The sequence below is a fragment of the Eurypyga helias genome, unplaced genomic scaffold, assembly GCF_000690775.1.
Source record: "Eurypyga helias isolate BGI_N326 unplaced genomic scaffold, ASM69077v1 scaffold27309, whole genome shotgun sequence".
NCBI lineage: Eukaryota > Metazoa > Chordata > Aves > Eurypygiformes > Eurypygidae > Eurypyga > Eurypyga helias.
Genome location: NW_010271923.1, coordinates 13328 through 40235, shown reverse-complemented (window position 1 = coordinate 40235; position 26908 = coordinate 13328). Strand labels below are relative to the sequence as shown.

At 39.3% G+C, this 26908-nt stretch overlaps 1 protein-coding gene across 1 annotated transcript in view; it reads left to right on the top strand.

Moving 5' to 3' along the window:
* Positions 1–5935: 5935 nt before the first annotated feature.
* The window catches only part of MARK1 (MAP/microtubule affinity-regulating kinase 1), a gene marked incomplete at its 3' end in the record, with an annotated part of 32429 nt that continues 11456 nt past the window's right edge, over positions 5936–26908 (top strand). The window contains exons 1-10 of the mRNA XM_010158970.1: positions 5936–6133; positions 6814–6867; positions 14244–14292; positions 15427–15492; positions 16500–16570; positions 17534–17590; positions 21318–21554; positions 21644–21763; positions 26064–26163; positions 26762–26874. Coding sequence (XP_010157272.1) covers positions 14265–14292; positions 15427–15492; positions 16500–16570; positions 17534–17590; positions 21318–21554; positions 21644–21763; positions 26064–26163; positions 26762–26874 — 792 coding nt within the window. The remainder of the gene's footprint in view (positions 6134–6813; positions 6868–14243; positions 14293–15426; positions 15493–16499; positions 16571–17533; positions 17591–21317; positions 21555–21643; positions 21764–26063; positions 26164–26761; positions 26875–26908) is intronic.

Sequence of the window (26908 nt, the reverse complement as noted above, 5' to 3'; positions counted from 1 at the left end):
GAAAAGGAAAGAGGTCCAACAGAAGAGTAGGGAGAAGTTATTTTGTTTAGTCTCTCACTTGATACTGTATCTTGAACTACATGCTTACTGTTTGGATTTTTAAAAGATCTTTTTATATAAAGTGCTTTTCAGAGCTACAGCATCAGTTAATGAAACGTTTCCATATGCTTGACTAAGGTCAGCTTTATTCAAAAATCATTATTTTTTATCGCTGGTAGCTTCAAGCTCTTGCAAAAGTTCATGCCTGGGATTCCTACATATTATGTAAATCAGATATAAGCAGAAAGATGCACATGCATGTGTGTTATTTGTGTACTTCTGTAAAGCCTCTGTGAGCAGGTTCAAGATGTGGGTACAAGTTAAAGACATATCACAATTTTGTGTGATTCTGTTCTCGGTCTCTTGCCACACATTGACCTGGATGTCTGATTTAAAATCTGCATATACTTTTCCATTGCTGTGTGTGTTTGTTTCTTGGGTTTTTCTGTGCCAAGTCCTGCATACTGTCCTGTTTCAGTGGAGTAGGTTGATTGCTTTGAGTTTTGGGGTTTTTTAATAACAAAATTTCTATGGTGCATTCCCAATCTTGTATGCACTTAATTGCTGGTAAGAAATTATGAAAATAATCGTGTGCATAAACATTGTCTTTTTAATTGCCTCCTCCAAAGCACTTTTTCAGGTGTCTGAGAGGTATGAAAAATTAGAGGAGATAGTGCTCGGTTAATGTTTAGATTGAGATCAGGGGTGCTTTAGTAATTGTAGTGTGGTGCGATGGGTACGTGTGGCAAGAGTACGCTGTGGTTTTGTGCAGATGAGGTTTACCTGGAGGAGGAGGGAATCCCCTTCTAACACCAGCAGACAGATCAGATACTATCATCTTACGCAGTTCAGAGTTGCAGCATACTTCATACTTGTATACCTGGGCCTCTGGGTGCTCTTGGTATGTGATGCAGAACAAGCTGATCTGAACATTTCTGTTGGTTTTTACACTGAGGTTTGCCAAGATCTTTCAAAAAATTTGACTCTTCTGGTTTAGTTTGATTGTTACTTCAGGGAAAAGAAGTGCCTTGCTTGAGGTGGTTTGCTAGAATCTTCTAGGACCTAAAGGAATAGTTATGAACAGCAAGGAGTTAAAATCTTGGAAACAGCTGGACATCCAGGGCAATACTTCTCATCTTTTTTCCCTTTCCCTCCCCTGCATTGTGAACCAAAGCTGTTGCAGATCAGAACCATTTAGAAGATGCTCTTATAAACCCTTCGGAGTCCCTCTGACTGGGCTAGCTGTTTTGATTACCTTGCAAAATATGACAGCTGTTACAAATGCTCATGTGTGTGGCACATGCTGGAAAATGTTTGGAGTTATGAATATAAAAGTGGCTACAAGAAACCTAAGTTCAGAGCAGGAGATAATATGAGAGAGGAAGTGTGACTGTGTGCCTTTTCTAGCACCACGTGTGCATACTCTGCTTCCATAGGATGACTCTACTAAGGAATTTGCCCTGCAGTAACTCCAGAAGGGGAAAATTCAGGACTAAGGTATTTGCTTAATCAAGCGTGGTGTATTTGTAGGCAGATCGATGTGTGGAAGTTCACCCTTTACTCAGAAGGACTACAGAGTCTTTACTGTTGTTTGATTGAGAAAGACCGTGTGGTTTGGTGGCCAGAATAGTTTTGGGGACTTCTTAAGACTTAAGCTGTAAGAGCAGTTAATATACGTGATGATGTAAGCTTAATTACAGTGTATAAGCCATGGGAATACCACACCAGTGGCTAGCTAAATGGCTAAAGGGTGCTGAATAAGTAAAGTAGTGGAGCATGCACTTTGTATCAACTTGGTGGGGTTAGTTCTTCTGCACTTTCTCAAAGATAACGTGCCTGGGCATCGGGTCATCTTGCTTTTGCAAAGCTGCCTTGAGTAAACAAGGAACACACAAGCTTTGAGTCTTGAGGAAGCAATGGGTCAGGTTAACTCTTGTGATTGTAGTGCCATTGGCTTTCTGCAATATTTCTAATGGCACATGTCAGAACAAACCTCGTTAGGAGTAGTAAGTGTTAATTGAGCTCTCTTCAGCTGCAGTCTAAAATGGAACGCTAGAATTACGGAGAGGTGGTGGATTTTGTTTTGTATGTGTTTTTTTCTTGGGTGTTTGCTTTTTTAATACTTGACTAATGCTCAAAATACCTTAACGGCTGCTCTGATATACTGTTTCAGCTCTAAACATTTGAAACTGCTGCACCTTTTTCATTTAAACTTGCATTTTGTTTTAAGAAACATCTAATTTTATGTTGATTTCTAGACATTTTATTTTATTTAACACTGACATAAACTGAACATGTGGGGGGTCATGTTTATGATGTAAGGTAGCATTTCCCTCTGTTGATATATCCATATAAGTATCTCCCTCTATATATCTCTCTCTGACGAAAGGCTGCGAGAACTGGGCTTGTTCAGCCTGGAGAAGAGGAGGCTCTGAGGAGACCTCATTGCAGCTTTCCAGTATCTGAAGGGGGCCTACAAGGGTACTGGGAGAGGACTTTTTACAAGAGCCTGTAGTGACAGGACAAGGGGGAATGGGGATAAATTGAAATCAGGGGGGTTTAGATTAGATGTCAGGAAGAAATTCTTCACAGAGAGGGTGGTGAGGCACTGGAACAGGTTGCCCAGAGATGTTGTGGATGCCCCATCCCTGGATGTCTTCAAGCCCAGGCTGGATGTGGCTTTGAGCACCCTGGTCTAGTGGAAGGTGTCCCTGCCCATGGCAGGGGGGTTGGGACTAGATGATCTTTAAGGTCCCTTCCAACCCTAACCATTCTATGATTCTATGATTCTCTCTGAAAGTATCTAGAGAAATATCAGAATCCCTAATTAAAATCCTGTGTAGGAAGTGCAGGTCATTAGCTGGAATTGTTTTTAGATGGCAGTGAACTTCAAGGTGTGTGGTGGTTTTTACAGCCTGCTTGTTTCCAGCACCCTGAAAATTTGTCAGAATTTAGCGATTTTTCTTCTGAAATGGCATTTTTAAGTAGCCACACAAGAGCTGATGCATAATGAACGTATTGCAATGCACCAGAAAGATCGTAAAACTACGTGGCCTATCTTTCTAGACAGTGTGGATATTGCATGCTTCTGTGGAATTCAGCGTTACCATTGTTTGGAAATAATATCTGAGATAAGGTTATTTGACCTAACTTCCCTTTTTTCTTCTTCCAATGTCTTAACCTTGCTCTGTTTTGATTTTGTTGAATGCTGATTTCTAGAGCTTGATGAGGTTTCTAGTCTAAATTTCTCTGGACTTTCCAACTACAGTAAGCTGTTTATGTGCAAGAGAGACCTATTGCAAGACTTAAGAAGAATAATTTTTATTCCGTTCAGTACTGTTCAAATTCAAAAATCTTTTTTTTTTAATATATATATATGGCTCACAAACTAAGAAACTTGACCATCTTTATGCATGTTTTCTGTCATCCTTGGGCACAGCTGGGGAGAGTGCTTGACTTTGAACATAATCTGTCTAAGAGGGAATAATTAAGAAACTATTTGGATGGATTTAGTTTTTCTGTTACAGAAACACCAAAATCCAGAATCGTGACCGTGAACCTTGTTACTTCTTTTTTCCCCTCTCTTCAGATTTGGTTTGTGTTATATTGTCATTATGATTAAATAACTGATTTCCCTGTTAAATCTACATTCTACATTAAGATGATCTATCCTGTGAGGATTAAAATGATCTATCTTTCGCTTTGCCTGTGGCATTGGTTTTGCTTGCCTATCCAAGTGCTTATCTAAAAGATCCCTTCAAGTACCTACTGGAAGTAGGCTAATCCTGTGAAGCCTAGGAAATTGGCAATTGATAGTCGGGTTGCTAATGCTTCTGGTAGGCATTGCATTTCAAGTAGTGAAGACCTAATTGCATGACTTTCAAAACTTGCTTGTATACCGTAGTGCCGTAGTTCTGGGCAGCATTTTAGGTTGGCTATAATATAAATTATTAGCACCATACAAATGCTGGGGTTTTGGGGTATTTTCTTAAGTGAGACTTTTACTTGGGCGCTGGTTCATCGCATGTAGGTAAAGCATCTGATGTTGAAGGGATGTTTTGAAACCTCTTCGCCTGGAGCTGTCCTGATCCTCTCTTCCCGAGTCCACAGTGTTTTAATTATGGGCTTCTAAAGGATAAATACTATTGCTAGGGTGTCATGTCATGGTTCAACAAACCTGTCTGGTACAGGGAATCTAAACACGGCTTGCTTGGTTGTTCTGCAGTGATTTGGAGAACAGTTTAGCAGTGGGGATAAAGTATTTTGCAGAGAGACTCAGGTAATGAAAAGACAAACAGAAAATTATATTTAGGAGCGTTCTCCTGGCCACAGTGAATAATTAATCATGCTGGAGGTGATGTAAGCAGAGTTGTGCTACATTTGGGAAGAACATTCTGGTTGTGGTATACTCCTTGTTTTTTCCGGTTGTGTTGCAGCTGTTGCTAGTTTTCCCAATTCTACTAGTGCTTATGTCCTGAAATAACTCATCTCGGCTCAGTGGGACTGTCTGTAAGTCTGGGTGTTCACAGGAGGGGATTGACCTCAGTCTATAATAAACACACACTGAAGTTGGAAGCACTGCTTTAAATTCTGTTTTGTATAAGAAAATAATTACTTGCATGAGGAATAATGGGCGAGATGAGCATCGACCAGCCTTAGGCTGGGTATTGGCACAAACAGTGAAACCTCCCACTGCCTTCTGATTCTGCTTTCAGCTTAAGGTCAGAGATCTAGAAACCTTTGGTATGTAAAGGAACATGCTCAGTTAGTGCTCTGTGTGTACAAAAGATGTTGAGAAATCCACTTTCTGATTGCAGCAGTGAATAACAGGGAAGATATTTGATGTCTTGAGTTTTGTTGGTGCTTTCTGTTTACCAGGAACTGAGCAAGCTGGGAGTAAGCATGCCTTTCTGTTAGAATATCTAAAACTGGTCTGAGAAGACACTGGTTCTACCTACAGTATTTGCCTGCCTTAAAATCCGTAACCTAAAAGATCAGAGGCTAAATTTTACCTGTTAAACATTTGTACCCACCTGCCACTCATGTTAGAAAGCGCTTGAAATACTGAAACACTTAACGCCCCTTTGACATCTTCTGTTATTTTGGTTTCTCCTTGGAACATTTCCAGGCCCCATCTGTAGCTTGCCCCTTGCATACTTGGAAGTTAAAGCGTACATAAGCACTGCAGATTTCGGTGACTAACACTTAATGTGGGATGATGTGTTGGCATGCATTAAAAATAACATCATTCTAGTTCCTCCGAATTTTAAAGATGTAAAATATATTTATGAGATATCATGGGGGTTTCTTTTTAAGAACAGGTTATTTAAAAATAAAGATGTAGATTGTCTGTTACTTGAATGAGAACTTCTGTGACTTGCAAAAAAATGCAAACAGATTTGGGGAACAAAGCTTACTTGAAAAAAAAATACTTTTCTCATAAGGTTTGAGCTGAAGAAAGCTAAGAAAAAAATAAAGTGAAACCTTGTTTCCAAATATGCCAAAATACAAATATTTTTTGTACTATTTATTTTTAAAAGACTAAATTTGGTTATTAGACAAGTTTATTTGCAACATAGTGGTGCAGTGTGTAGTTTGGCATAGTTTCATATTCAAAAAACCTGTAATGGTTCGTTGATTACTGCTTAGGTGTCTCTAGTTTTGCTTTTGGAGCTGGTAGAATCTTTCTGCAGACTTTATCCTTGAGCCATGCATCAAAGTCTGCCCAAAACCAGCATTTTCTGCTTAAGCTACAATCTGAAGGTATCAGTTATACATGTAAAAGCAAATTAATTACTCCCCCCTACACCTTTTTATGCTTTTAGTCTATTCTGCTGCAAGGGTCTCAAATCCAAGTAGGTAAATACCCAACTGTTTATCTGCCCTCCAGCATACCTCTGTGGATGGATACCCTGAACCACACGTCCAGCCTATCAAGTCAAGCAGCAGACAAAACATCCCCCGATGCAGGAACTCCATTACATCCACCAATGAAGAGCATCCTCACATTGGAAATTATCGCTTACTGAAAACTATAGGAAAAGGAAATTTTGCCAAAGTGAAACTGGCAAGGCATGTGCTTACTGGAAGAGAGGTAAGCCTTTACTGAAAAAGGTGACTTTATATGATCTTTGGCTGTCTTTAAAATAAGTATTTCTGCTGTTCTTTTACCTTTCTCTTCTGAATAGAAAAAGCATGTTTTTTTGTCATGATAAAGGAAGATGCAAAGAGGCTGTTTCCGCATATAGGAAAAGTTACTTGAGGTGCCAGAGTTCTTTTTCCCCAAACCACTCACCCTTTTTTTAACATGTAACTTCTTGGTGAAGAGATCAAAAAGTCTCTTGTACATCAAGGTGTATTTTGGGGCTGGAAGAAGGTTTATTTATCTCCAAGCATTTCCAAAACCAATGGGAAAAGGGATAAATAGATTTCATTGATATTGATAATGTGTCGATAGATAGATCAATCGATTGATCGATCTTGTGTTTGGAGGGCCTGGTTGGTTTTGCAGTGGACAGGATAACGTTGTTCTGCCCGAACACCAACAGAAGTATAAAACTGATTCCTTGGTGATACCATCGGTAGTGGAGTTCTGAGCTACTGCTGGTAGATCCCAATAAGTGAGAAATTTTGCCTGATGAATTGCATAAAAGCAGACACGTAAACATGTCTTTAGGCACATCCATCATTCTGCTTACAGAGGTGTGATGTATTTTTGTTCAAATATTTTTCTGAGTTTAATAATCCATAGTTCTTTGTTTCTTTTTCCCCAAGGTTGCTGTGAAAATAATAGATAAAACCCAGCTAAATCCTACTAGTCTGCAAAAGGTAAGAATACACCGTAACACCTGCAATTTTATAAGCAGTTGAACTGTGATCTTCTATTTACTTGACAAAAATATTTGGCCCCTTTATCTTGCTGAACAAACATCTTCGTGTATGTGTGACCTTGGGAGACAGTGGCATCCTACTGTCTTTACTGTGATGTGCCTGTGCAGGTTGTCTGAGGGTGGTTTCTCTGTGTGGTTCCTATCTAAGTGTTGCTTCTTTGCTCTTCCTTCTTCCTCCAGCTTTACTCTTGGATACTAATTTTATTTTCAGCAAATTAGGTACACAAGTAGTTTGTCCACATATTAAAGGTGTAATGCTGTAAAGGATAGTATCTTTCTTTAATGTAGTAATTGGTTTTTGTGGCGTTACGAGTGTGCCGATTTTTATGGATTTAGTGTTAGTTTTTAACCTCTGGTTTTATATTCTTTCAACTTTAATAAAACATTTGTTAAACTCAAGGGACCTTTTGGCAATTACTTTTTGTGTGTAGAATTGACAAAATGACTGAACATAATCAGAATATTCTTGTTTGGTTTTGCACTGTTTTTTGCACTGTCTGTGCCTGCGGATAGAAATTTAGAAGTCCTTCATAACCATTGTGATAAGGGTTTAACCAAAACCCTGGGGTTTTTTGTTTAGTTTGTTTTTTACTATTTGTGGCTGAAGCACAGAAATGTTGTATTGTCCTGATGGAGTTTGCCCATTCTAAAAATTTGGGATTTTTTTGTTTACATATACTAGACTGCTGCTGTCTGTAGCTGTAGAATGACAGAAAGGCTAGGATGTATTATCTCTGGCTGCTATTACACTTATTTTATTGTCTAATGTTGGTTATGGGGAGTTGTAAACAACTTTGATTTCTTTTAATTCTTTGATTTATTTGCTTTAATTTCTCTTATGTAGTATCTTTGAGTATGGGTTCTTCAGGATTTTTTTTAATTCAATCTGCTGTGCAGAGTCCATGCAAAAGCTTTGCTATCCTTAAGTCCTGTAACTTATATTAGCTAGCATTTGAGGTAGTGAAGAGGGACCCACAGAGGCAGTATGTGACAAAGCATATTGGGGAAATCCTGTGCTGCTCACGCAGCTTGTCTCCTACCTGGCTTAGTATCTACACTTGGAGAGCCAGGTGAGTTTGTCTTTTTGTCGAGCAGTGAGAGAGTGAAATATGTTAAAACTTTCTGGAAGATTAAGCAGAAAAAACTTATGTCTGGGATAATTGCTTTAATGATAAATAAGTTATATTTCACACAAAAATGTTGAACACTTGGTTAAAAAAAATCATTCAGAGTATAAATCAAACTTTCATAGCCTACAAAAGATGCTGTCGCCTTGCATGAGTAGTACACAATACTCCTGTAATAGGACATTGCTGTTGTTTGGTTTTTGAGTGGGAAGCTGATAGTGAGAAACATTTTTCAGGTGCAGTTAGAAGCAGCTTATAGCAGAACTAAGGACAGAAGTTAAATTTAGGGGTGTTACCGTAATTGCATTCTTCAATAACCTCTAGAAATACTTATCCCATGTGTCTTCTGCTTCCACTGGAAAGTGTGATAATTTTTCGATATAAAGTTTTCCTTTGTAACTTCTTGATCGTAATTTTCAGGAAAAAATAATCTTTGTTTTGAAGCTCTGAAGGTTTTCAGCTTCCTACAGTTTTCTGAGAATTTTGAATGAAACTGAATATTGATTTCTTAAAAGCTTTCAAGTGGGCTTAAGCACAGTTTTTGCCCAGTCACTCAAGTAAATGTAGTTTTCTTTTAAAGCAAGTAAGGGCGGGAGGGTGGTTCATCAGCATGCTTAGAATTACTTGTTCTGTTAGTATTTTGATAGGTTGTTTGTGTATTGTAAATAAAACAATAAAAACACTTGGTCTGTGAAATCAGTCATCCTTATTTTTCTTTCTGCACCGAACTATTACGTCAGGTTACTGCTGCTTTATGTACTGTACAGTGCCACTGTAATGTGAATTTTTGTAACTTTGTCATCATGGTTGTGTAATATGTACATATTGGATGCACATAGGTTGTATCATATGTGCATAGGACTTAGTCGTCAATTTTTTCTTCAAGAGGTAATGGTGGCAATGGGAAGCACTGATAGTAACAGTGTTTTAATAGGAACAGACACTTTTCTAATGAATGTTTAGAGGAGTAGTGGAGTATGTTACTGCTACAAAAATGACACTCCTGAGTTTGAACTGTCTAAATTAACGCAGTTGAGAGGACAGTCTCTAGAACTACAAAGCTGGTAAATTGTACCCAGGTCAGCAAAACCTCTCAGCTTTCAATCACTGTTGATTATTATTAATCAAATGAGACAAATATGTAGTGATATTAGGCAAAGGGTCAGTCACAAAACCATCCCCTTTCCATTCAGTATAATGGAAAAGAGATCATGGGCAAGTAGATTTTGCCTTAGTACTTGTTACTGACCTAATTAAATAAAATGAGTTGAGCCATCACAGCTTCTCATGCACTCTGTTTTGTAAACAGAACTGTTTGATGACATACTTCAGTTGCTGAAAGTGTCATACAAGCTGGGTCTGTAGCTGGTCACGGGTCTGAAAGCAAAGAAGGTGTTTAGCAGGTTCTTACGTGAGGTGGTATGGACAGGGTGCTTCGCAGGCATAGTTATTTTAACTTAAACCATCAAATGGGAGGAGGGGACACAAGTAAGCTGAGCTTGTGAATTTTTAATTTTGCAACTTTGTGCGTGCAGTATGCTAGTCTTGCTACCATTATATTTCTTGCTTCAGGACCTCTACCTTTTTAAATAGATAAAGGTAGTGCCCTTAATCCAACATTATTTTATTTTGTTCTCAGTTTGCTCACTAGCTGGTTCCTGTCTTACTCAGCGAGCACCTGTTTAGAAGACAGAATTGGCTTTTTTGTGAACCTGCTGTCTTGATAGTAACATATTGTACTGACATAGTTTTTTCCACTGTCATGATTGTAACTTTTTCCCAAATGTATTTGGGTTTTATCATAACAGCTATTTTGATGTAAATTCTAGTTCTATTTTCTGCATGTCTGCTATATTAGAAGTGTTGTCTTGTACTGGCTGCACTAGGGATGTTTTCTGAAATAGCATTCTGTTACTCTTCTGCAAACTGCTAGTGGAGCAGAAGGTGCTTTTTTCTTAATAGGCTTGATTAGCAAGTAGCATTTCCAGATTTTCCCTTTTTAGGGCTCAGCGGGCTTCATTTTATTCTTAAACATATCTAAAGCCTCAAACAGGTTCTTTCTGTTAAGAAAAGCAGGATAGAAGTAAATGATGGAAGATTTGAAACAATCTCAATGTTACCTACTGAAAGCTGTGATTTTTCTGCAACATCCCTCTCAGTAGTGAAACAGAAAGTAGGGGAGTATTCAACCACGTCTTTAAAAGCAAGAAAAAGCCTTGGTTAACTGAAGATTTTTCAGTTTGATTGTAGTGACTTAAAATAGTAAACCTTAAATGTAGACGTCAACCTGATGGCAAGTAGAAGTGTTAGCAGTGGTGCGACAGAAGATCTTTTCATTTTTTACAGTCTGCACACTGAAAAGTCGAACTGGAAAAGCAGGAAATCGAATTTTCAAGCCTTGTGCCTTTTCCATAGGCACAAGTTACATGAATTGAGTATGGTGCTGGTATAAGTGAAGCTCTATTTTCCCCCCTTGTGAAGGGAAAGCTAATCTCACTATGCTGTCCACATTTCTGTAAGATGATCAGACTTGGCTCTGTAGGAGATAGCTATGGTCTTGGTGCTTTAGCACGTCTCTTCCTTTGCCTATAGAGGCATCCTGGGTATTACCGATGTGTGTTGTGACTGTTGTTTAAAGATACCTCTATTTGTAAATACATAGGTGTTGACAGAACAAGTGGTAATGACCAGCTTACTTCTGTCAAGACAAGGTGGGAGGAAAAATAAGGTTTATTCCAAAGTAGTGCTCCTTGGAATGCAGAGTTGTAATATAAATTAATTTACTCTAATACTTGAATGCTGTTAACACCTTTATTCAAGTGTCACCCATTGTTCAGGAGTTACCTAGATGGTTTGTTTCTTGGGAGAGAAAACTGAAGGATGGACGAGTAAACGTTGGCATTTTCTTAATTGGTATAAAAGTGCATTTATACTGGACCAAATGGAATCCTCAATATACACCGGCACTCCACAAAATAGTTCATTTGTCCAATTTCCATCTGCTGTTTTGAACATCTGTATTCAAGTAAGGTTCCCTACTCTTTCTTCCCACTCCACACTTGGAAGACCCATACACATACCTTTTGGGCCAGGAACTACACAAGGTGTAGTGTGATTGTATTCTTTACACAGTGCTGTTCCATTATTTTGGTTCTTTCAGCCTTTTAAACAATTTCTTCCAGCCTTCCTGTGTTGACAGGTGTCTGTCACGCCAAGCAGCTTTAGCAAAGCTGCTTGATTTAGTTAGGATTATGGAATACATAAGTTATGTCTGCCTCATTCAGAAGATGCCTATGCCTCAGTTACTTCCGAAAAAGGTCTAAAAAGTTGGGTTGCTTGTTTAAGAACTGCACCAGGTAAACAACTGATGGAAACTCTTCAGAAACCGATACCAACGACTGCACAACGTGAGCTGTCAGAGGAACGCAGCTCTCCCTGTGAAGAAGGCAGCATTGTGTGTTGTAGTTTCAGCAGCAGACTGCTTCATCCTTGTCCAGTTCGTGCTCTAAGCAGGCACACTCACTTCAACCAGCATGAAAAGTGCCTTTGAGTCAAAAACCCCAAGCAAACAAAAAAAACCCCACCTCAGAGCCACTAACCAGCAAGAAAATACCCAAATTCACTGTGTAAGTTCGTTCAGTTCATTCAGAATTTTTCTTAGAACAGCTGCTTTCTTTCAAAGGGCTACCTACTTCCTCTTGAGATACTCATAGTGACTACCAGGACTGTGTACCTGCTTTTATATGAGAGCACATGCCTCAGTTTTCAGACAAAATATCTATTCAACAGGATAAGACAAGATGTATAAAATTTTATTGGCGTTTGGATGGAAAAAAACTGAAGCCCATACCTGGGGTGTTGGTGATGTCTACTCTTCAGAACCAGAGCGAGTAAATGTTTATTTCACATGACAAAGTGTCTCTGTCAGGCTAGAGGCCAGCAATGTTCTGTCTTGAGGAAAATAGACTTTTGTGTCAGTTTCCTACTAGACTTCTTCCTTTCTGGAAGGAAAAATGACATATTATGTGGAACAAAACTTTATGTCACTGTGAAATCAATTTGAATCATAAACCAGTTAGTAAACTTCCAAGTCTTTTGAGAATATCAAATAGAATAATGCACACCATTTACCTCCCCCCCCCCATTACAGTGTGCTTTACCTTACATGGAAAATTGTGTTTCTTTATGGTCTTTTTTTCTAGACTTGGAATTAATTTATTTATAGAAGTCTAATATTTTAATCCTGCTTATGAAGATGTGTTCATTGCTGTAACTTTCATACCAGCATTCATACTGTTAAGTTATGAAATACCTTTCCAGTCTTCTGGCAGGAATTGCAGTTTTTTACATACCTGTGTGGAAGCTGTTCTGAAGCTGTACCATCTGTTGGTTTACATTTTGTTAACTTCTGACTAATCACTGTTGATTTACCTGAGAAACTTTCTTATGTGACGAATTCAATACTTAGAAAAACAAAAAAATGCGCGAAGAGCAGCCTGGTAGGATGTTTTTTTCATAGGAATAACTGGCTTTATGAGGAAACAATATTTGCTGAAGTTAATTCTAGTACATAGTATTGTGTACCCATGTGATACATTTTGAACACAAGCAAACTGTATCATATTGTTCGTGTTTTTTCAGAGAAGTGCTTTTATAGTCTTTGTTTCCTTCTGAAATTGTTTCAATGGCAATTATAATGCAAATGGATAGTAACTAGCTTGGTATAGTTAGTGTTAATATAGAACTGCAATAATATTACTTAATCGAAAACTGCATTCCAAAAAGATGTTGCTCTGTAGTCTTAACTTGTAGAATAAATGCAGAATGGCAGAAATGTTATGGCTAAATTGCACAAACAGAGTTTAAAAAAAAACCAAACAAGCCCCGTTAGTGTTGTCTAAGCAAAAGAATTTGTATTTCTCAGCTTGTAGTCTCAGCCACCATAAAACAGAAGCTAAAGCACTAGTCTTTGAGGAGGTGTTCAGTCTCTGGCTTGCATCATTGTACTCTTTTGCAAAGGGAGCGTCTGCAGAAATGGGACTAATTTTGAAAATGGAGGGAGAGATGTCTGATGTCTCAGAGGACAAGTACAACAGCAACAACACACTGTAGTGTGGAGCCAAGTTTCTTTGGAAGGCGACTGTAGTGATGTTTCCAGTGTGGCTAAGCATTACGCTGAAGCCAGTGAGCTTTTCTTCCTTCATTTCAAGCATCCTCCTTCAGTCCAATAAGGACCTAAAGAGTGCACAGCACGGTAAATAGGTTTGACAACAAGGACATGCTGTTCACTTCCAGTAAAGCAGTGCAGACTTTATCAATATTGACAACGTCGAGTACAGAGTAACTGAACTGTGTAGTCATTTTGGATTCCTTTTGTTTGCCTTCTTCCCTTTTCCCCCTAGGTTAGTCCTGCTTCACCTCTTAAATTTCTAGCATTCATGGGTTTACTGATTAAGAGCAAAACCTCTTATTTCCAGTTTAAAAAAGTAAACCCACCATTGTCTTAAGTATACACACTTAGGACTCTAAGATTGTCCGGTTGTTTTCAATGATGTGACTTAGGAACACGTAGCGGACTCTCCTCGATCCTAAACCTTCAGGCCTTGCCACAGGGAGAGGCGACACGGCTGTTTGCCACCCACTGTAAAATTCGGTAGTTGTGAGAAAAGTGAACTCGTCTGCTTCGCCTCTGTGGAGCAGCAGGACCGGGGACATCAGGATGCCTGCTATCTAATCCCATTTTAACTCCTGTGTGTTTGACGTTCCTGTAGTAGTACAACTGGTATCTGCACCTGCAGTTCTGTGTATTCAGGGTAGTTAGCTGAGCTGGCCAGTCACCAAAGAAATCGAGCAAAGAGATAACAAAAACTTGTGTGAGTACTGTCAGTTTTGGTCAATGTGATACTCCAGAAGGGGCTATAAAACTTAGCAGTCTCTGTTGTATAAGGTTTAAAAACTAGTCCGGTTTCGATAGGTAGTTGGTAGTGGTTATTGTTACATAATGTATAAGATGCAGATCTACATCTTTGGAGTTCACAGTACTATATTTGTCTGTATTTTATGTTAATGCTGTTTTCTGTGGCTTATGCTGCTCTGCTCTCCCCTTGGTCATCTAAAATTGCATTGTCTTGTGTAACTTTTCCCTAATAAACACGCTCTTAAGCAAATTGTCTTGCTTCCTTGACAGCTGTTTCGAGAAGTACGAATAATGAAGATACTGAATCATCCCAATATTGGTAGGAGCCCTGCATTTCTGCAAACTTTTTTTTTATTATGCTGTTTACATTTTACTCTCTCTGGCTTTATTTGAATGTACTTTACAGCTGTGCTTTTGTTCGTTAAACTTTTTTGAAACAGTAGGACAGCCAGCATTCAGTAAATGCTTTGTTGTCTCGCCCCTCTGCTTGAAACAAGAATTTTGCTCTGAGGAGATAAACCGCTCAGTCCAGGAAAGCTTTAACGTGGAGTAGGAGATGCTGAGCGCTCTGGTCTGAGGGGCCCACTCCCCTGTGGTCATTGAAATTACTCCTGAGACCAAAAAGCATGAGTTTCTTAGGTGAAAGTAGCAAAACTCCATCACTTCAGTCTAGGAAAGACTCCTGCGGACTGATATTTCCAGAAAATTAGAATTGCGAAGTATGTAATTTTCCCTTTCTGCTTTAGTTCTTTCACCTACCCCACAGCTTCAGGGCCCTACTTTGTGATGACAATTCTTCTGGCTGAGGAGGGCTGGACAGTCTTGTTCCAGAGACAGTTAATGGTCCTGAATCGGCCAGAGGGCTTGTTGCATACAAGGTATGGACGAGGTGTACAAGTTACTACATGCTAGGCACTCCCTTCTCATCCCTTGAATTGTTTGTTGCTTTTCCAGCATTCTGAGCTTCTGCTGTTAGTTTTCTTGGGGGTTGCGGGGTGCTGGGGCGGGTGTGTTTTGTTTTAAACGGGTTGCTACTGTTACAATCCAGGGAAAGTCTTCCAGACTTAACATTTCTGGTGTCCACTTGGTTTTTAATTGGTCAGAATCTCAGATTTCTAACTGGGAGCAGTTTACTAGTGAAACAGGGAAGGTTTGTATGATCTTAAAGATGTCTGTGCCAAATTAAACACTAATTTCAGCATGAACTTGTTTGACAGCGTGCATAAACTGAGAAAATCGTGAATTAATATGCTTTATTATCAACCGTGATTTAGAGATTAATTTTGCCTTTTTCCCCCCTCAAAAGAATGCTAACCTAAAGGACATAAAGTCTTCATGTGGTTTAGTGTTACCGCTGGCCATGAATTATACTCACTTCATGAGTAAGGCTTTTTTGTTTGTGCTATGCTTTTGCTCCCTGCTGCAATCTCTCTCTCGTTCATTTTTCTTGCAGTAAAATTATTTGAAGTTATTGAAACTGAAAAGACATTGTATTTGGTAATGGAATATGCCAGTGGGGGTAAGTGGATTCTTAATTGTGCTGTAAGGATAAACTGAAATACAGAAACCCATGCTGGCTGCATGCGTAGGAACGATGTAAGGGGGTTGCGGTTAATGGGTTGTTCCCGTCTGGCCTTCACCACAGTCCCAGCAGACCTCCCAGGGCAGACTTTGTTGCTTGCATCGTGTTCTGTAAAGTAACCTATTAGGTTTGTGCTTAATTACCGTTCAGAGGTTTCTGCTGGAATATCAGGAGATAATCTGGTGCCACTTGTGGCAAAAACTTCACTCTGTGTCTATCTGCTATATTTAGGCAAGCACTGGTGCCTCATTTTATCGTGGAAAAGTGTACCAGTGCAATTGGAGAGGCAGGTCTGGGGGATGAAAATACAGAACATGGGAAAGGGGACCAGCAGGATCATGAAGAGTGAGGGGGATAGTGGGTGCCTGCTTGAGAAGCTGCTTAGAATCTGAATGGGAAACGTGTGAATGTGGGAAGGGAATACAGCACAGGGCTAGCCCAGCTCGGAAAGGCGGCTTGTGAGACAGTGCAAAGATAAGGATCTGAAAGGCATTTGAGGAGCTTTATCTAAAAAAAGAGAACAAAATGGAAAAATGGAAGCAATACAGGTCCTGTTAAGTGAAACAGCTAGAGATATGCAAAACAAATCTGATGCATAAGACGTGGCCTGTGTCCCGGTGTGTCTTACATGCAATATAAATATTTTTCATTATTAAAGTTCAGGGACTTTTATTTAAAACCCACTGCGAAACATTTATTTCAAACAAATGAAGAAACCTCAGTATGAAGGGTTCCATTTTTACAATTCTTGACTATTACATGTCTGAAAAATGACATCCAATGCAAACAGTAAAAAGGAATTTTTTTTCTTGCTGCTTCTATTTCCATTCCCTTCGAGAAGGGGTTGGGGGGGAGGATTGTTTTCAGGCATGACTTGATTGTGCATGACCGTCGAAAATGAAACCTGGGCAATAGGACTGATGTTTTGTCCTTGTCACGGTCAGGAGAAGTGTTTGACTACCTAGTTGCACATGGAAGAATGAAAGAGAAAGAAGCTCGTGCAAAATTCAGGCAGGTATGAAATTAACATTCACTCTTCCTTTTGTTTCTATTTATGGTGTTTTCAGGTAGACATGAGTGTGAGCATACTTTTCCTTAAAAAAATATTATTGTGATAATGTTTATAAAGGCTGGAGTGGAAAAAATTCCCTAAAGAGAAAAATATCTGCTTCCTACGTACTATCTAAAAATAGTAAGACTGTTTTACATTCTTTTTTAGCCACATTTTTTATTGTGACTCACTTGAGGGTTTAATCTCTTTTTGAATATTTTAGAATTTAACAGATGTTCTATCTGGAGATGTTGATGTGACATGTATTGCTGTGTCATGTCACATTGTTTTATACAGAGGGCATTCTGTAACAGGTTTTTATATTCATATTAAAAACTTCCTCGTCTGAATCTTTTTCTTAGCCTGTTTTTAGTGATTATTTTGTGAAAAACTTTAATTAGATAAACAAAATCTGGTATTTTTCAGAGTTGAAGTCTATAGTTAACATGTAAAAGAACTGCCTTTAACTTGCTGTTTCAGGCTTGGTTTTTTTGTTACATATATGTAAAAGATGTATATGAAAACGTTGAATGAACTATTCCATTGGGGATGAATTGCGGAGAGATGCTGCAAATCTTTCAGAAGATAAAATCTGAGATGGTACCTCCGGCTGTTAGGTTGGGGAGGGGAATAATTTTCTGTTATAGTTATTGCTATTGGGCAATCTGCATTTAAAATAGATGTTTCTCCTATTACCTTAAAGAGTATGTGTTTAAACTTTTTTAAATAAGAATGAGCTGCTTTTAGGAACATTTTAGTTTTGGTATTTGAGCTTTAATGAAAATTCCATTAATATTTTCTAAAATGAAAGCTTAATTATTTATTTTTGTTCTACTGAATCGTATCAGGAGCCAAAATTACTAAACTATAAGCGAAAACTTACACTGAGATTGAAAGAAAATGTCAGTGATCATTTTGCTGTTTCAGATTGTATCTGCTGTTCAGTACTGTCATCAGAAATGCATAGTTCATCGTGATCTGAAGGTAGGCTGTTACTTTTCATTTTGCTTGTTGACAGCATAGACTTAATTTCATTCTGTATACTTGTCCTTGCTGCTGCCTCTGAATGTCTCAAACGTGGATGAGGGAGTATTTTATTCTCAATTTTCTGAAGCACAAAAATAGTGTGGCTTGCCTGTTGGAACAGGGGAGAGACAAGAATAGAACATGTGTTACTTTCATGCCAGTTTTGGCTTTAAGAGTGTTCTGTGGAGAATAATACCTGCTGGCATGCAGATATCTGCACACTGAAGCTGCAGAAGTTCAATGATACCAGTCAGCTCTGCTTCATTAAGATATTTTCAGTTAAAATATATTGCAAGATATATAAAATGGTCTTTTCCTAGTGATTCATAAGAAATCTGTTAGGGTTTGTAATCTGTTTGATTCAGGCAGAAAAATAAAGCAAAGGTAAACAGAAATGAGTTGAACTTCCTTATTTTGATGCTTTCTAGTAATCTCTCTGTGTAAACATACCACGCCACGTTAAAGAGTCCAGCAGCTGCAGGTACAACCTAAGCCTTCAGTCTGAAGTTGGCTTTGTGCCAAGTTTAGATGTCATGGGACTTGGAGGCAAGACCTTCACCTGTTTGTGCTCTGGCTTTGATGTCTTTGTAAGTTTACAAAGAAAACACCATTGTAGGGTTTTTTAACTAATGTATCTAAACACTTGTGAAAAGCTGGGGTTGAATAATTCCTAAGGTTTTTTTCACGAGTATCCTTTGTCTTAACTCTCTCACAATACACTGTAGCACGCTCTTAACTTTTTTTACAAATCTGTTCCGTTGTACCTGTCAATCTGCCAGCTCCTGTGTATGCATATGGTGCTGAACACCACATCCTTTTCTCCTGAGTCCTCCCTGCCCCAGGACCATTGTCATCTGATGAGGGAGGTGCCTGGCCAGCACTATGAAGTCAGAATGCAAGGAAGGAAAGGGCTGGATCTCATGAAATCTTAATTTAAAAAGATTCCTCCCCATCTTGTGTGGCAGTTTGGAGCCTGTGAAAGTTTTGTCAAGCTCCCTGGAGCTTACTGCAGCCACTGTTGGCCTTTCTAGAAGGCTGCACCTAGGGCCTTGGCTGGTCAGGATGCTTTCGCTGGTTCTCGCACCCGTACTTGGCTGGGAGTAGGGAGCTAGCCATCTCCTCATGCATATCTGGCACTGGCTAGCTCAGCCCAGCTGTATTACTGAGTCTTGCTGCAGTAACCCCTGCAGTGATTTAGCATCCTGCATCTCATTCTTTCTCCCACACCCATTACAGCATCCACCCCTCATTCATTTCTTGGTTCCATAGCACACATACAGCTTCCTGCATTGTTCACAGGACTATCCAAAACCGCTTTGCAGCGTTCATGCAGGTTCCCTTTTACCATCTGTCACAAGTACTCTGCTGCTGATCGCCTTTTTATGTGCAAGACAGGCAGGCAAGCTCCAAAATAATTTCTTAGGTTGCTTTCCTCTCTCCATCTTCTCTTGGAGGGAGGTGTGCTAGGCTCATTCGAAAAGTTCAGTGTGAGGTGTGATTGAGAGTCAGTCAGCCTAGCCAATGAAAAATACATTCCCCAGAGAAAAAAAGGGCTGAACGTATGGCTTTGAGGAGGTGTTCTCCATTTGTCTTTCCTTTCCAAATGTTATATGTCATCTCTGTCTCACTTAAAACTCTTAGCATGGAGCTGCAGAGAAGGAATAAGCAACTTTACCATTGTGTCTGCATTCACATCTGCTTCTGTTGACTTTCCCCCTGGTATTGGCATGCTGACCAACTGACACTGAGCACCGCAAGGCAGAGGTCTAGCACCACGCTGGAGATTTTTGATAAGCCTCTCTGGCTTTAATAACAGAAAGGGTAAACTTCATCAAATGGAAGTTACTTCAGACTAATCTAGGAAGACTTGCAAGAAAACATGCAGGTTTGTTGAGGCTATTCTGGCACAAGAGAAGGGAGTGCAAGGCCTTGTGGATACTTAAACTGTCTCCTCTTATTTTCTGTGATTATAAACAGCTTGTGTAGAAAGAGCTATAACCAATTCCAACTTTGCTCATCCTATGATGTGCAAAACACATCTTATCTTTTCTGTGACTGTTAACAGTTTTTGCTCTGAACACGTAACCAACAAGAGCACAGTCTTTCTATTTGGCATATTAAAAAGGTTTTTTTGGTGGTTTTGTTTGAAATAAGAACCTAAAAGCATGGGGTACTTGGGTAGCAGAGTACTGTTGAACTAGGAGGACTATTGTAATCGTAGAGCAGCTGCACTGACAGTAATGTTTTCAGCACAAGGAAAATGAAGTCTTTGTGTGGTAATGGAGAAGGCTGTCAAATCTGGAAAATATCTCTGAGTCTGTCTGCAGGCACATCAGCTGGAACCAGCTGAGAGTACAGGCCATGAATTGGGAAAACAAAGTTTATTTCCCAGGGTAGTTAGCTTGTAAAAATGGGCTGTATTATATTCCTGATAAAGGTTAAATTCTGTTGTGCAGCTATTGGCTTGATATACTGGTAGTTAATTGCCTCCTGTCCTGTTCATTTAGGGCAAGTGAAATTATTAAAAATAAAACAAAACAAACAAACCAGCCCAAAAAAGATTATGTTTACCTTTTTATTCAAAGCAACTAACAAATTGACTGCTGTACCTCTGATCTTGAACTAAGACTTTTTATTTTCTGGGCTCACTTAGAGCACAGTGAGAGATAACTCTGTCTGCTATAAAACTGATGTTTGGCAATTAGGTGAATCCTCTGTTCTGACTGATGTCTGTCCTGCTGTTGCAAAAGGATTCCTGCACTGCTCAGTGCTGCTCCTGTGTTGGTGATATGCAGCTCAGGAGCTGGGTCCCAGTTAGATGAGTAAACACCGCCCAGTGCTGCTGCACTCTTTGTACAGCATCCTTGCGTCTTGAGAAACACACTTTATTTTTTTCCCAGTAATGTGTTAGTATGTCTCTAACTTTGCTCTTGAAATCTTCCGACCTACCTGTGATACGAAGTATAAGGTACTGTTTACTGGCTCTCCAGGTTCCTGAATACTTGCATTTATGTGTATGTGATGCCTTGCATTGATGTGATGATTGCTGCAGGGGAATAATATTCATAGATCTGTAATACATGCATTTTTTCATACACAATATTTGAGTGATAAACACCTTGGTGGTATTACTCCTCAAGCAAACACTAATAAATAAAGGGGAGAGTATTTTTTTGGTACAGAATGCTAAGATACAGCACATAGCTTGAAGTGTTTTGTCTTGTAAGCAGAAGGGATCTTCTTTTAAATTCTTAAATCCCTTCTAACACCTGCCATGCCAAAATGGTAGATGGTGTCCAGATTAGACCTAGACTCCTTGACATCAGAAGCTGGCATGGACCTGTCAAAAGCTGAAGCTGCTATTCTGAGATGTCTACATACTACAGTGTAAAGCTAAGTTATTTCTTCCAGAAAAGAAAATCTTTACAGCTCACTAGCTGACTTTCAGGTCTGTTTGCTTGCTTTTAACAGTTGTATTTTCCTAAGTAAACATAGTCAATTTTCAATCTTTGTAATGTATTCAGGAGGAATATTAGTTCCTTCTGTTCTGCAAGAAAGATAGAGATGGTGAAAAATTTTGGGAAAAAAAAAAATTTTTTGCATTTATTGATGACTGCTACATTGTAATATATTGATCTTATTCTGATACATAAATTTCCCTTTTCCTCTTTTATTTTTCTCTTAGGCAGAAAACCTTCTACTTGATGCAGACATGAACATTAAAATTGCAGACTTTGGTTTCAGTAACGAATTTACCGTCGGTAATAAACTGGACACGTTTTGTGGAAGCCCACCTTATGCCGCTCCTGAACTTTTCCAAGGAAAGAAATACGATGGTCCTGAAGTGGATGTGTGGAGCCTCGGGGTCATTTTGTACACGCTAGTAAGCGGATCGTTGCCATTTGATGGTCAGAATCTAAAGGTACAGCTACAATATGAAAGCTTGGCTTGTACTCTCCTTAAATCTTCTGTGTCATGAGTAGCCTTACCTTTTAAAACTTTATTTTAAAGGAACTGAGGGAGCGAGTACTGCGGGGGAAGTACCGCATTCCATTCTATATGTCCACAGACTGTGAAAACCTACTGAAGAAGCTGCTAGTACTGAATCCAATAAAACGAGGCAGCTTGGAAGTAAGTAATTTCCTATAATCATAAAATGGTTTAGGTTGGAAGGGTCCTTAGAAACCATCTAGTTTCAACCCACCTGCCAGGTGGGATATCAGGAAGAGTTTCTTCCTGATATCTGATCTAAACCTTCCCACCTTCAATTCCACTGTAAAAAGCCCCCTCCAGCTTCCTTGTTGGCCCCCTTCAGGTACTACTATTCATTCATCTTGGAAAAAAAGGGGTTTTACCCTAAGAAAGCATAAAATACAGTAACTGCTTAAGACTTCTTTATTTTTCATGGTAGGTACTTTCTTCCTGTTTTAAGGGCCAAAAGCTCTTTTTTTTTTTTTTAAAGGAATTGTCCCAGAAACAGTGCAGCTTGAAAATAGAAAGTGTTCATGAATGGAAGTCTAACCTTAATCGCAGCTGACTACGATGTAGACTGACACTTTCAGAGCATTGCAAAGTGCAAACTGCTCCCACTTCTTTCAGCCACATCATGGAGCTAGTTCAAAATGTGGGGAGAGCAGGACAAGATTGTAAATGTCTTCTGCTTGGAGTTTTTTCAGAAAAAAACCAAAACCAGCAGCAGACATTACCATAAGCGTTTTTGACTTAACTTACTATTTCCAACGTGACTCCTTAGATATAAGAACAGCTGTATTAGAAAACTACATGGGGTTTTTTGTTTGTTTTAGTGCCATAACACAGACAAACACTAAGAACTCTTCGAATGATAAGTTAATCATTGGTAGTTGTTTGTGTTCATCCCTTTCTTTTTTCCCCTTCTGGTAGCTTAGTTTCTGAATAGCTGTAAAATTAACATATAGTAACGCCTGCTGTGTCCCACAGCTCAGATCTGTTTTGAGGATTTCTACTGAGTTATGTTTTATCTTCATGGGATGCAGAGAATATCTGTGCATAATTTGTGAGGCGTCTGAAAGGTTCAGTGTTTTTAAGGGACTCTTTTGTTCAACTCTGCTGCAGTGGCGTGTACTTGCTGGATAGCTCTGGCGCTGATATTTAACAAATATTTTGTGTAGAGTTCACTCTGAATGCTGCTCTGTTCTATTTTGCAAATTCTTTAACAAAGAGAGACTTTTTAAAATAACATGTACTTACCATAGAGATGAAAGTAGAGCAGAAGATAATTGGTTTTAAAATAGTATTTGCATGAGTTAATCACTAGTGACCTTTGTTTCATCTTTCTGTGCATACTTGTACAGTAGTGGATGGTGTTCCAGAGAATAAATCCCATTTAAGCAGCTTTTTATTTGTAGTGGCATGACTTCCTGGCGGGAATGCTACCTGCCCAAGGAAGCACGCATTTACCAAGCTCTGGCTGCATGCAACTTATTTCAAGCTGGTGCTGGTTTGTGACTTGTTACCAGTAGTTTTAACTTGAATAAAATCTGTGCTGAAGAGAATAGTGAAAGGTGCTTCTACTTCACTAATACTCATTAATTATGTTGTATTTATTCCTGTGTAGAGGATGTGGCGATAAGAACGTAGTCGCTCGAAGGTGGTGAAAGGTGGCTTTTTTCCTGTCATGTTTAAGTCTTAGGAAAACAGATTTTCCTTTTATTGAACTTTCCTCTGGATTTTCCGCAGTTTCTCTTCAGATCCAATTTCACTTTCATTCTAGATATTGTAGTTATCCAGTTCTTCTAAAATCCCTCCCTGTCCCTGGAGAGAGGTGTTGGATAGTAGACTATCCAACTGGATAGGCGCAGTTGTCAGATTGTATGGAAGAGAGAGAATAAATGTTACGTGTGCCTGGGGGTCTTGAGCCAGCACCATAATACTGATGATAATGGGCATTGATATGCTAATCTGAGGGGGAGAGACATCACAGCTAATATGAGGGGGAGAGACATCGCAAACTTTTTAAAAATGGAATGTTCCTGAAATGGTACATTTGTTGAATTAGAAAGCTGTGGTACGTGGTTTAGAAAGAAATGACTATTTCTACTGTCTGAGCACTTCTAAAGATACATATTTAAAATGAAAGTATGTATACATTAAAAGTTTCTAAAAAGAGACAGTGTCCTCTTAGGTGGGGCAGATTTTTGTTTGTGCTTTGTCTTTTAATTACTTGCTCAGTCTCAGCCATACGCCTGCTCGGTTCCCATGCCTGTTTCTCCCAGACCTAATAGGATGTTTGTCAGTGACAGTAGCATCAAAGCTGACACAGGATCAGCAGCGTATGGGTTAGGCCTAGCACTCTTCTTCTGGTAAGGACCAAGCACATTTTTACTAAAATGGTTTGTCTAGACTTTTTCGTGGTTGAAGCAGGGAGAAAACGTTTTAGAAGCAAGAGAATCTTGCAGATCTCGGCAGAAAGAGATGGGGAAAATGCATTGTCGGAAAATATGTGGTTCTCTTTTAACTCTCAGAATTTCAACAAATTCCTCCTCCCCTCCCTAGTCTTCACTTCTTTGCAAAGCAACAGTACATGACATTCCCACAGACCAGATTTATGCTTGCAAAGAGCAGTAAAGCAAATAATTTTGAGACAGACAGCTCTTGAGCCAGGCCAGATTTTTATTAGATAGTTTTCCTGAAAATTGAAGGAAACCTCACCAATAATATGTCGTTGGCTGAAATTCAGTCTGGCTCTGATATTTAAATACCCTGACCATGGCTGCTGCCGTCTGACCAGCTGGAAGCCCAGCTGACCTTGCACAGATGTAATATCCTCGAATTGGATCATTTGTGTCACTTCAAAAGGCTTGATTGTAAGAGCCTGTTTTAAGAGTTGTACACTAACTCGCTACTCCTATGAGGTCAGAAGCTAGCAAAAGTTTAGGTGTTTAACAGATAGAAACCCAGAGCAGATCGTATTGAACTATAGATGCATCTGCTGAAGAGACATGAAAAACTGAAGTGAGAATTGTTGGGTTTGCCTATTAATTCAAGAAGGATCAAAAAATGGAGGTGGGATTTAAGCAATGTTATTCTTGTTATCCAAACACCTCATCATGCTTGAACTTTAGATTTAATTAACAGTATCTTGAAAAAACTGTAATTGCAGGTAGTGCATAGTACTCTTTGGGGAGCCTGTCATGTTTACTGCAAGGCTAGAAATACATAACCAAAGTCTGCTGTCAAACAGGCTCGTGCTCTGTGTGCCAGAAATGCAATACAGTGATACGTGTTTACAATCCCTTCCCCTTTATCCCACTTACAAGCCAAAAAATCAGTTCTGTGGCAGAACTTCGAAGAAATCTTTTAAGTCTTATTGTCAGCGAAATGTTAACTGGCCCAAGTACAAAGTTCTGTATTGTTCCTGTAAGGGTGCAGCTATTTGGGTCTGTGACTTGGCAGCTGCACTGCGTACAAAGAGTTCGGTTAGATCGGTGGAAAATTGAGTCTTTTGCTCTTTGTGAGACATAACTTCATTCGGTGTTTGCGAGGCATATTTGGAGCCTGTGGGAAACTTGACATGCTGGCATGTGTTTCACTCTTCTGTCAATCCCGTGAGCAGTATTAGCATCTGTCCCTAAAGAGGCACGTGTGCCTGTTGCTGTAGGAGGGAAAATGGTTTTAGCTGTTTTTAAAAAAGATGAGTGTGTCCTTAAGGAGAAATTGCGGTGGTGGTTATGGATTCCAGCTGATCAGTCTTCTAGGCATATGCAAGATCCAGGCCACACAGCAGGAAATTTTCCAAAGCATGCAGGAGAACTTTTTAAAGTACATACCTGCACGGCACGGAGGGAGTTAAGCAGCATTTCTCCCTCCAGCCAGACCGTGAAGGTATTTAGGTCAAGTGCAGTGAGAAGGTCCATAGGAAGAAATGACCAGTTGGCATCACAGTCTTGAGACGTATGACTGTCGGAAACATCAGCACGCTCTCAAAATATCACTTGGTTTCTGAGCACTTCCTTTGTTATGATTTGAAGGAGTTATTCACTGGGATAGAGTTGGTACTGTAGTAACATCTAGGGATCTTAACTGAGATTAGGGCATGAGTGTCACGCACTCAGCAAGATGAGATTAAGAGGCAGTGGAAGTGAAGGGTACAAAATGAAGATTTTTGTATGTTGAAAGTGCAGGGTTTTTTCTTTCCATAGTTTTTCTGATATTTTAGCTGGGGAGGGGGTTGTTGTATTGTAAGGGGGAAATAGTAGGAGGGAATGAACTAACAAACAAAAGGATGTGAAAGACAAAAAAAGAAACCCTAAAATGCGAGAGGAAAAGGTGGGAGGGGAAAAGCAGCATTCATATTATGAATTTTAAGTTGTTTTTTCCCCAGCCTAGCTAGCATAGGCTTAATCAGGTATGGGAAATGGCATAGTGACCTAAAGCTCACCTCTTTCCATAGCAAATTATGAAGGATCGGTGGATGAATGTTGGCCATGAAGAAGAAGAACTGAAGCCGTACACTGAGCCTGAACCTGACTTTAATGACACCAAGAGAATAGGTAAGACCGTAACAAGGATGCTGCACCTGATGTACACAGGCAATTTTATCTTCTAAGTCAAAGTAAACTCTTGCATCGAACTAGAGATACAATCTCATGGTACAATTAAACTGTTTTCTTTTTATTTAAATGAGGTTTTATCACAATGCCCTCCTTGTAACTACTGTTGTGACTTCACTGAGCTGACATGAATCTACAAGCGCAGCAGAAGACAAATACGATTACAGAATTCAACAGGCAGAAGGAAACAGATTTGGTTATGAGAGTAACAATTTTTATCCACTGTGGTCAGAGAAAGATACTCTGTTGGCCCTGTAGCTCTTTGCAGTTTCTATTTGCCAGTGTTTTATTGGTTTGTTGAATAACATTTAACGTTGAATTATGTTGAACTATGATGAATAACATCGTTGTGAGTTCTCAAGAAGAAAATAATGGAAGAGGGGAGCTGTAGCCTTGATTTCGCACAGCAGCGAGGATTATGGTTGGGTTGAATCCTGGTTGGCTGTTAGAACGTTGGGTTTCTGTTTTATTATCCTTAAGTTGTCAGTAAACCCAAGGCTGTATTCTGCTAATGTGTCCAGCTCTTTTTTGCTTTTAGACATCATGGTCACGATGGGCTTTTCAAGAGAAGAAATCCATGAATCTTTAGTAAACCAAAAGTATGATGAAGTCATGGCTACTTACCTGCTTCTAGGTAGAAAACCACCTGAAGTAAGTTTGACCTAATCTACCTCTTCTATTTTGG